Raw genomic sequence first — 10,993 nt, forward strand, 5'->3', positions numbered from 1 at the left:
GTCCTTATGCTCCACGTAGACCACACCATGCTACACTGTAGTCTTCATGTCTGACACGTCTTGGTGTACAGTCCCGCATGTAAGACTGTCCAAGCCTCCCAGTGGGGCTAATAGATGTATGGCCGACAGTACACACAGGAGGAAGAGGTGAGAGAGATACGTGAGGGACGGGAAGAGACAATACCAGCGAATACAGAGGGGTTCAACTCGGCATCGAGGGTGAGTGGATGAGGGTGGAATGAATACCGGTTGGTATTGGGCTTAATTTCCAATTTCGAATTTCAGGACATCCAAACAACTAGCATTCGAGGCTGCCAATACCAATTTCGAATTTCAAGCCTAAATATCTACATCCAAACACAGGTTTTGACTTCTAATGGGCAAGCCCCTCCCTATAAATATAAAGAGTCATGACCGATTGAAAAGAATGCAATCGATCAAAACATATCAACATATTAATTTTTATCCTTTTCTCTTTACCTTAGCTTTTCCAACCTATCTTGTTGTTCTTTATTCATCTCTACGGCATTTTAGAACGACACAAGTTGCGCCAAACTATCAAATCGGTCCGTGCACAGGAGCTGCATGGAACTCCTCCGCGTGCTGTACGTTCGAGTGCAAGTATTTGGCGTGGCCCGGTTGTGCGCTCAACACTTTTCTTTTAAAATTTAACTGGATACAAATACTTCCCAAAATCGTAGTGGCCCGAGCTTATTTGGTAGCGGATACAATATTAACACGCGTATCGTCCAATTGACCGAAATACCCCTGCTCAAATCCCCAATCCGAGGGTCCGGACGGCGCCAGCAAATCTAGCAGTAAACCCCAACCCAAAACCCCATCCTCCTCCGCCGCCGCCCTCCGTGACCTCTCACCGCCGGGCGCCACCCCTGCTTGCGGCCCCTCCATACACAAGCATGATGGTCCCACTCGACCCCGCGAACAAGCTCACCTTGCAGCGCCGCATCGCGGAGGGCGACACGGTGGTGGTGTACGAGCGCCACGACGCGATGCGCGCTGTCGCGGTCCGCGCCGGCGGCGTCCTCCAGAATCGGTTCGGAGTCTTCCGCCACGACGACTGGATCGGCCTTCCCTTCGGATCCAAGGTCTTCAGCGCCTCCGGCGGCGGCGGAGGCAGGGGCGGAGGGGGCAAGGGGGGCGGCGGCGGCAAGGCCGGTGGTGGGTTCGTGCACCTCCTTGCGCCGACCCCGGAGCTATGGACGCTGGTGCTCAGCCACCGGACCCAGATCCTCTACATCGCCGACATCAGCCTCGTCGTCGCCTACCTCGAGCTCGTCCCCGGGTGCGTCGTTCTCGAGTCCGGCACGGGCAGCGGCTCGCTCACCACCTCGCTGGCGCGTGCTGTCGCGCCGCACGGCCGTGTCCACACATTTGATTTCCACGAGCAGAGGGCTGCCTCAGCAAGGTAACCTACTAGAAGCACTCTGTTTTACTTTGTGTTGTCTGAGTGAGCTGCTTGCTTGATCTGTGTGGTCAAGGCTTTCTATGCAACATCTCGCCTTTAATTAGGATATACGAGATGAGATTTTCGCAACCCGTGTCACATCAGCATAAGTATAATTGCCGGATTCAACTGATCCACCTCCATAAAACCTAAGAGATAATTTTCCTAAATGGCATTTCAGGGATAATATCATTGTTAATGATATAGCATATGAGAACGAAAATTCACTCAAGAGCGAATGTAATTAGCGGCCGATCTCTGCCTGGTGTTTTGCTCCCTAGCTACAACGAGGCTCAGAGTAAAGAATTTTGTCTTATGTTTAAGGTAATTGTCACTTCAGGTGACAAAATAGCAACCATTGATATTCCATCAGTGGAGCTGCTCAGCTGATAATAGCAATGGCGCTAGAAATTTTTTTGGGATATACACAGTAGACTTCCATGTCTCCCAATCCTAAGAGAGCAAGAGATAACTTCTTCAAAATCTATAAGAACATATGATTTTGTAACTGGAACTACGGATACTCCTTAAGCTTTGAGGGCTCAATCTGTTGATTGCTGAGGTGGAAGCAAATGAGCGTATTTATGGTTGGGATAGCAAAAATCTATACATTAATATTGGAATATCTCCAGTACACTCTTGAATACCATTGTCCATTAAATGTCTCCAAATTGCTTGCATGTGTACAACTTGGACAGTTATATGTGAAGTGCCTTAGCCCCTGGTTAGGCTGAACAAGAGTTTCTGAACTCTGCCCTTGCAGCACATATAGGACTAGTGATATTACTCTTCACAGACATGTTTGGAGGAAAAATAAAGGATACAAGAATAATGTTTCCTCAGAAGCATTTTAGGGCAGTCCGATGTGAAGTGTGGATTGTGCAATGACAAAAATTGATCCTAAGAATGTCACATCAGTTTTAGTCTTCAATATTTCTTTGAGATCTTAGATATCCATGTTAATTTCAAATTTTCAAGAAATATTCTGTTGTAGAAAGAATAGTTTTACCAGGGAATATCATGGATGAATTTTCAGTTATATGTCTGTGCTATTATAATTTCAGTTCTTCTTATAAATAGGGAAGACTTCAAAAGAAATGGCCTTAGCAGCCTGATCACAGTCAATGTGAGGGATATACAAGGGGAAGGATTCCCAGAGGAGCATCGTGCTGCCACTGATGCTGTCTTCCTGGACTTGCCCCAGCCTTGGCTTGCAATACCTTCTGTTGGTTCAATGCTAAAGCAAGACGGCATTCTGTGCTCCTTTTCACCTTGCATTGAGCAAGTACAACGTGCTTGCGAAGCTATGAGATCATGTTTCACAGGTTTGGCACTTTCTCTTACTTAAGCGCTTCTTTCAAAACAAACCATTTTTTAAATTTCATGTGATTCAGAGTTAAAGCTCCATAACAGTCTACATTTTGATCTGAAAATGTAGGAATTTTCACATAATGGGCATGCCAGCTGTTAAGTTGATTGTGTATATAGTTGGAAAAACATTATTGGTCGTTATCATTAAGTCTGTTACCTCCATAAACATTGATAGTGCCCACTTAAACCCAGGAATGATAATATATGAATCTCTAGGATATGGATCAAATTTGAGAAGTCCCAAAAAATTATGTAACACATCAAAACTGACATGAGACCGGAAATTGGCTCACTCTAATTGGAACCTACACTATTGAGACTGAGCACAGGAGGCTAAAGCTTGATGATCAAGTTGATAAAGAGAAGCAAAAGTGAGTGAGGAAGAAAATGAATACATGCCTCTACAAATTGATTTGCAAACACCAAAGTGTCCTCATGGAGGGGGCAAGCCACTGTTTTCTCGCCAAAAATTGTGCTCCATTCCTTTGCGGGATAGTGTTTTGTTTCTTATATTTTCTTGTGCAATGGCATCTCCAACAATTGAAGGTTCACTTCCTGTCCAATCAAGGGGCAAGACAACAAGCATGAGCAGGCTTTTGTCCTCCTTCACGACCCTTTAGGTCTGCTGATAAACAAAATGTCCTTGCTTCATCAGGGGTGCTTGAACCAACTGAGTTCATTCCTTGAGCTTTAACTTCAATTTTTATCAGCATGAGCTGCATAGTCGCAGCCTTCAGGGTTTCGTTCTTGTCCATTGTATGAAAATCTGAGGGTTCCTTGCCAGTTTGGGTTAAGGAAGAAGATATGTGTTTTTTAATGTCTGCCTACGCTTGGACATGGTTATCTTGCTGTAGTGAGTAAGAATTCTTCTCTTAACTCCTTTAGCCATCATGGATAGCACTTACTCTGCAACCGGGCAAACAGTCCTTCAGAGGCCTTCAGGGATTCCACAAAGGCACATACGTTACCACCATGGTTTTTAAGGTGTCGCCTAGGCATCCAGGCAGTAAAAAAATCTGGCGTCGGCATCGCTTAACGATCCATTGCCTTGGCCGCCGAATTCAGTGCTGCGCCGCCGGGGGACGGAGCCGCGCCGCCACCTCCTGTCCTTCCTCTTCCTCCTCCAGTCTTGCATCGTGCGGTGCATGATTGAGGCGGCCTGTGGCAGTCCTCGACCAGACGGAGAGAGCCCGTGGCCGCGGCGCGGACGGCCTGCGGTGGCGGAGGAGGAGGCAGAGGCGGGCAGGCGTCAGCGGCGGCGGAGTCGAGGGGACCGGGAGGAGTGGATACGGTGGTGGGAGGCTAGGAGCCTAGGGATAAGGTGGGGGAGTTGGGCTGACTTGGGTTTGGCTGATTTGATGGGCCTTCTTTCCATCTTTAGGTCCACTGGTCCTCTGTTTTTCTTTTTCTTTTGCAGGTAGATGTATGTGTATATGGGTGTGTAAGGTGTCACCTTGCCTCACGCCTTAAGTGCCTAGGCGTCTGAGCGGTGGTGTGTCGCCTCACCTCGCCTTACCGCTTTAAAAACCATGGTTACCACTTTCTAGCCCCTGATACGCTAACAACACCATCTCAGTAGCCAATTTCTACCCAAGATTAGAATTCTAGTTCTGTTGGTGCCTAATCTCATACTATATTCTTCTCTGTTGGTCATGTTCACCCTTAGCATATGGATACTACCTTGCGGGTAGCATTGCTGCAACATGCTAGTATTCTACTTCCCTGCAGCAGGGCTAAGCAGTAGCAGGGGTCCGGACACGTGCACCCAGATTGCCCACATGAAGTCATACGGACATACAAAGGCTAACAGCTATTGACGCAAGCACACAGTACACAAGAGTTTTGATAACTTATATTCTCTGATTGGGCCATGACCTGATAATTGAACTACTATGAGCTCTGGGCTGTTTAGTGCTATCCTTCATGCCTATGTTCAATGTCTATATGTTACATTTATGGGACTTGCTAGCACCCGGATGTCTGACGTCCGGGCCTAGCATCGGACAGTCGCTCCAATGTGAAAAAATCCCACCACAACATACTTACCATATTGCATGCAACATTCAATTTTTTTTCATGGAACACTAAAATCTATTGCAACATCTACAAAGACCATATGCAAGTATGCAACATCAGAAATATTCTTCAACAGCATGTTACAGCAACAAGATTAAGAAAACTTGATGTTGCAGATACTGTTATTGTCTGTTGCACATGTGAAATCAGAATGTTGCAATGATATTTTGTCATTGCAACATGAAAATGATACAATCTGAACATTCCAAATGATCTGCTGCAGCAAAATCGAAAAAAAATGCTAAGAAAACATACTTCTAGAATCACAATCCTCACGGCAACATCTCAAGTCAACCATTGCAACATCTGAAATTCAATATTGAAACATCACAAATCCCAAACAAAGAGGCAAGCAAAAATGGAAGGGGGATGGTCGGCGACTTTCCTTCACCGATCGTGCCTGCAAGCACATGCGGGTGGTGCAGCCATTGCACGGGTCGCCGAGGCCGGGCACCAACTAGCTAGGGAGTGGAGAGGAGCAATGGAGGGAAAGGGGATGGAGAAGACGAGGACGGAGGCAATGGGGGTGGTCAGCCGCCGTGGAGAGGTTGCGGAGTTGCTAGTCCTTGGCTTCATGGCGGATCGAGGAGGGAGAACGGAAGGGAGCAGCGCTACTGTGATCTCCATGACTCCATGGTGATGCTTGCGAAGAAGATAGGGAGGAGCTTGAATGGATAAGGATGCACACTTTTGGATAGTTTTGTGGATGGAAAGGACCCACGTCACTCATAGCAGGTCGTGGGCAGGTGGGCCCCGTGGTGAATTGTCCGATGACTCGCGCTCGCATCGGACCCAAGATGCGAAGCATAACCGTACATTTATTTGGACACTGAAACTATCCTATCTTTTGGGTACCAATTTTGCACATTAGGGGCATGCTTAGTTTAGATGATTCTTTCACAGAACCACAGCATCTTTCAGCTGCTGAATTCGCTCCCCTCAGTGTCCTTGGCAGTCAAAGCCCATGCGAAGGCTATGTGACGGCACACTAGGGCTATGTAACACGCATTAAAGGGTGGTGAACAGTTTTAAATGCCAATTACTCTGAAACCGTAACTTTAATTACTAATCTGAGCTTGATTAAATATACAAAATGAGACCTATATTGACTATGTTTGGGTGTCAGCATATTTTATAAAATGTGGGGCCTAGGTGTCATACTCCCATGTTAGTTATTTAGCAATGTTTATGGATTTTGGTGTGGTAACAATCCAGACAAACTCTTTTAAAAAATTTTGGTCATGACCTAGTTTTAGCTTTGGCCTACCAATGGGGCAATCAAACAGGCCTAAAGCACTGGAAATTGAGTTAATTTTATTTCTCCATTATACTCCTATAATAAAAAGTAGATTATATTTCCTGGATATAGATTTGTGTCATTGTTGCGTATGTATGTGCTCCCATAATCTGGATGCAAACAAGAAATAAAAAATTGCACGTGTTAGATGTGCTAGCACTGTTCATGTGATGCAAAGAGATGTGCAATGGCACATGATTTTGCTTCACGAGCATTGGGTAAAATAAGAATTTGCTTGTATCTGAATGTGTTTTCATACTCCTATGTGTTGATTGGGTTGGATGATATTTGCTTATAAATTATACTCTGTTACAGTTTTAGGTTGCAAGTATCAAACAGAAATATGTATAGCACTTTTCACCTGCTGTATGCATTGCCAAAGTTACAGCTGACTGAATTATATTTTGTTCTGCAGATATTAGAACCTTTGAAATTCTTCTTCGCACATATGAAGTAAGAGATGGCGCTCTGAAAAGTGGTACTGCCGATGAGTCTAACGTGGGGCCTCCGCAGAAAAGAAAAAGGTCCACAGCATCAGGAGAAAATGCAGACCACGCACAGAAGAACAACTCCATTTTGGTTAGGCCTTGTAGCACTGCTAAAGGGCACACTGGCTACTTGACATTTGCAAGGCTTCGCGTGTCCGATGACCAAACTGAATCCTGAGGTGATGACAAGTTGATAGGAAATTACCCTAACTGAATCCTGAGGTGATGACAACTTGATGGGAAATTACCCATCCTTAACAGCACAGCAGTAAAATGCATGCATTGGTGAGGTGCTGTTTGTCTGCGGGATCCGGTAAATCAATGCTGTTTGTGATGGGGTGCTGTCGGTCAGGAAGGGTAACAAACCTACAGTTAAATGCGGTTGTTTCATCTGCCCGAGGGTGTTGATCACTGTAACATACTACACCTCTTTGTTATGAACTCTATTCAGTGCGTTTTGCGAATTGCAGAATCACTCCTTTTTGTTGTTGATTTATTTGATCCATATGTTTATCCGCGATCGTTGTATTGGGGTCATGGTTAGGATGGTGCTGCAAGATTGTTGATGTTTACAAGTGCGTCTGATTCGAAAGCGCTGGTCTTCCAAGATTATTTTGAGCTGGTACAGCAATAGGACATAAATCCTTAGCTCTAGCAGCAAGGTGTCCTGACCCGTCTACAGGTTGGTAAGTGTAGCTTGTAAATGGGGGACCTGGGTGTCGATATGGCAAACATTTGTGTCTGCTACAAAAGGCAATCAATTGGAAGTGACTGGCGAACGATAAGTTTTGGGTACAATAACTTTAAGCTCGCTCAACCAATAGTTGACGTGACGCGTATGAGTTGTATCTGGTGCCGCTCCTGCTCAGTTCTCCGTCGCAACGCAAAACTAAGCAGCCGCAACCGCAATAATGCAATATATACATATTGATTGCTCTTGTCATTTGTCAACATCTTGTTAAGCATATCAGAAGGAGAAGGCCTCATTTGTCAACATCCTGTTAAGCATATCAGAAGGAGAAGGCCACGATGACCCGGCCTCATAGAAAGGTTAACGGGTACAACAAAGTTACCATGTGGCTACCGGATTACACTATGCTCGCGATCTCAACGCAGCCATAGCGCCCGTAAACCACTAAAGGTAGCCAACATAGAAAAGGGCTCCTCTCTGTTGGGAATAGTTTTACTCAGGCATGGTACTAATATATTTCGATGCATGAGTAATACTATTCTATTCCCAACACTGTTCATCTAGGCCCATGAGGGCCCCACAACAATGATTGCCTGGATGCCACTGTACTGTTACCACTTTTTTCCCCGCTCTTCATCCCGCTTGCTGCAGCTAAAGCCTCCTCTAATAACAGCAACTTAGTTAGCTCATAAGTATGCCACGTCAGATTTTTGCCCATGTAGAAAAAGAGAATGAGGAGCTATCTCTTATTCAAGAGATAGTCACATGCATAAATTCCTAAAAATCATGTGGGAATAAGAGCAATCCCAACCCAATGACTAGGATGGTGTCCATAGAATTAAATGAGCTGCCACCTAGGATAAAAGATGATGTGACAAGAGAGTAAATGAAGAAAGAGAAGGAAACCAAATCTTGCATGAGATCTAGTTTCTACACACCATCCAAGATATAATGAGAGACAAGTAGTATTAAATTCAAGTATGAAATAGTGGTGTTTGCATTGGAAGAGTAGTGCCCAGTACTATTTTCTTGATGATGTGGAGCTTATGAAAACTACGACTAGCGTCTTGGGTTGGGACTGCCCTAATGCGTGGGGTTATGTAAACATAAGATGTTTGAATCTAATTGTTGGAAGATCCATCTCTTACACTATCTCTTATGTGCATGAGCTAGTAGTTGACTATAATCGTTGGAGAAGGCCTAAGAGCAAGAGTTGAAAATTATGAATAAAAAATTTGAAGTTGTCACAAAAATATACAATTATATTAGCAAATAGATATAAGGTAAAAACTACTGACCTCCTTCTTGAACAGTCGCGGCATCGCGCGCCAATATGCCTATTTGTACACTAGAAATCCATGGGTCTTAGGTAACAGCACAAATAAACAACTCAATAGCAGCATTTGGTGTAAAATTCTGCTTGGAATCCCCGTGAACAGCTATTTTCAAATTGAAACCAGTACCCCTAGCTGGCTACTGGCTCGCGCTACAAGTACAAAGCAATCGAGTCTAATAAAAGGAAAAAAAATTTCGTCGGCTGAATATGTCAAAGTATTTGTGACGTATGCACGGTGCTGATGCTCACGGATCTTTCTGAGCTGAGGTATTTATCCCACTGCTGCACAAGGGTTAATCGCTGCCGGCGTCAAAACCCATAACACCGACAGTTTTGGGCACCACCGGATTTGGGTCGGCCGAACCACCGTCCGGCAGTGATGCTCCTCCTGCCAAGAATAAAAAAAAAAAATATGACCCCAACGCTGTCCGTCGCTGTCGCCGTTGGCACCCCACACACGCCGTCGTGTCCCCACGCTAACGCATCACCGGGAAGGAGAGCGAGAGAGCCACACCAGGAAATCGCCGGATCCAGATCCACCCACTACGGGAGAATCGATCTTTCGTTCAACGCATTAGTGCCCGTGTTGGAACTGGATCGGGAGAATTTTCGTTCGCCGCATTAGTGCCCGTTGAAACTAGATCCGGTACGAAGGTAAGTATTACTATCAGGTCTAACGACTAGTTCTTTAGGAGCCTCCTATGATCTCCTTTAGTACCGGTTAGAGGTTTCAACCGGTACTAAAGGTTGCACATTAGTACCGATTGGAGGCTTCATCCGGTACTAATGTGCCACTGGGCATTTAGTACCGGGTGGAGGCTCCACCCGGTACTAATATGCAACCTTTAGTACCGGATGAAGCCTCCACCCGATACTAACTTCCCTTATATAAATCTACCTTCTTCTTCCTCCTGCCCGCACTATAGCTCCGGCTTCATCCTATCCATGGCGCCATAGGGAGATGCTACCGGATTGAAGATCATTTCATGGGGATTTCACTCATTTAACTGTTCTAAAGGTTAGAAACTTCATCCTCCCTTGATGCATGGTTAGTGTACTAAGTTTTATGATTTAGAGCTAGATTAATTTGTGATTTTTAGAATTAGGTACAATGGAGAAATTTTTCATTTTACATGTATGTGTTATTTAGAGCTCATATTTGTGATTTTTAGAATAAGTTACAATTTTTTGGATGCTATGTTTCGTATTAGTCAAAGAAATTGATATGAGGTTAGAGAAATAATTTCATAGTTTAGTACTTTTCAAATATGAGCTAAATAAATTATGGCAGCTGCCGCACCTTGTCTTGCCCCACACCAGCAGTTGCCGCACCTCCTCTTGCCACGCCGCAGTTGCACATCTCCCAGGCCACCATGCGCTGGGGAGGAGAGAGAGGGCTGCTCGCCGCTGCTCTTTGGAAATTTCAACCGGGACAAAAGCTCCTCCCTTTATCCCGGTTGGTAATTCCAACCAGGACTAAATCTTTTATCCCGGTTGGATAGACCAACCAGGATAAAAGGGATGGCCTTAAGTTCCAATTGGTGGCTCCAACCAGGACAAAAAGTCCTTCCCACGCGGCCCCCTCTCTCTCCACATTATTTTTCTCCTCACACCCTTCCACCGGCATAGCACTCCTCTCCACTCCTTATCCACCGGTGCCTCTCCACTCCTTATCCTCTCTGCGCCGCTGCCACCCCCTCCCCTCCCCCTCTTCTCTCCCTGTCCTCCTCTCTACACCGCCGCCACCCCCTCCCCCTCTGCTGCCCCTCCCCTCCCCCCTCTGCTCGCCCCTCACTAGCAGTGAGGAGCGACAGCAGAGCGAGGGCAGAGGAGTGGCGCGCGGGAGCAGTGCCGGCTAGCTGGAGGCAGCCCTGTGAGCTAGCACGGCCAGGCGGTGGGAGGCGGCGGGCGAGGGTGGAGCAGAGGAGGGCAGAGGCGGGCGGAGGTGGACAGAGGCGGGTGGTGGTGGAACCGAGGCAGGTGGCGGCGGGCGGAGGCGGGTGGCAGTAGGCCAAGGCCCATTTTTTTCTATTTTTTTAACCTTTTTAGTCCCGGTTGGTAATACCAACTGGGACTAAAGGGGGTCTGTAGTCCCGAGTGGATGACCCGGGACCAAAGGACCCTCCCTTTGTCTTGAAAATTTAGTCTCGGTTGGATTTTCGGGATCTATGATCTTATCCAACCGGGACTAAAGCCGTATTTTCCACCAGTGTCTCCTCCTTATTGCCGTTGTGAGTGGCTATGTGTGAGTGAGAGGCACACGGAGGAG

The 10,993-nt window shown here is 46.1% G+C and overlaps 1 protein-coding gene across 1 annotated transcript; it reads left to right on the top strand.

The window, feature by feature from the left end:
• The first annotated feature begins 788 nt into the window (after positions 1 to 788).
• Positions 789 to 7,193, top strand: LOC101785706 (tRNA (adenine(58)-N(1))-methyltransferase catalytic subunit TRMT61A). Its single transcript, XM_004975222.2, has 3 exons — positions 789 to 1,426; positions 2,546 to 2,790; positions 6,625 to 7,193. Exons 1-3 carry the CDS (start codon positions 918 to 920, stop codon positions 6,873 to 6,875), a joined length of 1,005 nt encoding a protein of 334 aa, XP_004975279.1. The 5' UTR covers positions 789 to 917; the 3' UTR covers positions 6,876 to 7,193.
• The last annotated feature ends 3,800 nt before the right edge of the window (positions 7,194 to 10,993 follow it).

The sequence above is a fragment of the Setaria italica genome, chromosome VII, assembly GCF_000263155.2.
Source record: "Setaria italica strain Yugu1 chromosome VII, Setaria_italica_v2.0, whole genome shotgun sequence".
NCBI lineage: Eukaryota > Viridiplantae > Streptophyta > Magnoliopsida > Poales > Poaceae > Setaria > Setaria italica.

Bases quoted from the DNA above. Each gene is read 5' to 3' on its own strand.
- LOC101785706 (XM_004975222.2), top strand. From the start codon at position 918: ATGATGGTCCCACTCGACCCCGCGAACAAGCTCACCTTGCAGCGCCGC. The intron at 1,427-2,545 runs GTAACCTACTAG...TCTTATAAATAG, and splicing joins CAGAGGGCTGCCTCAGCAAG to GGAAGACTTCAAAAGAAATG. The intron at 2,791-6,624 runs GTTTGGCACTTT...TTTGTTCTGCAG, and splicing joins TATGAGATCATGTTTCACAG to ATATTAGAACCTTTGAAATT.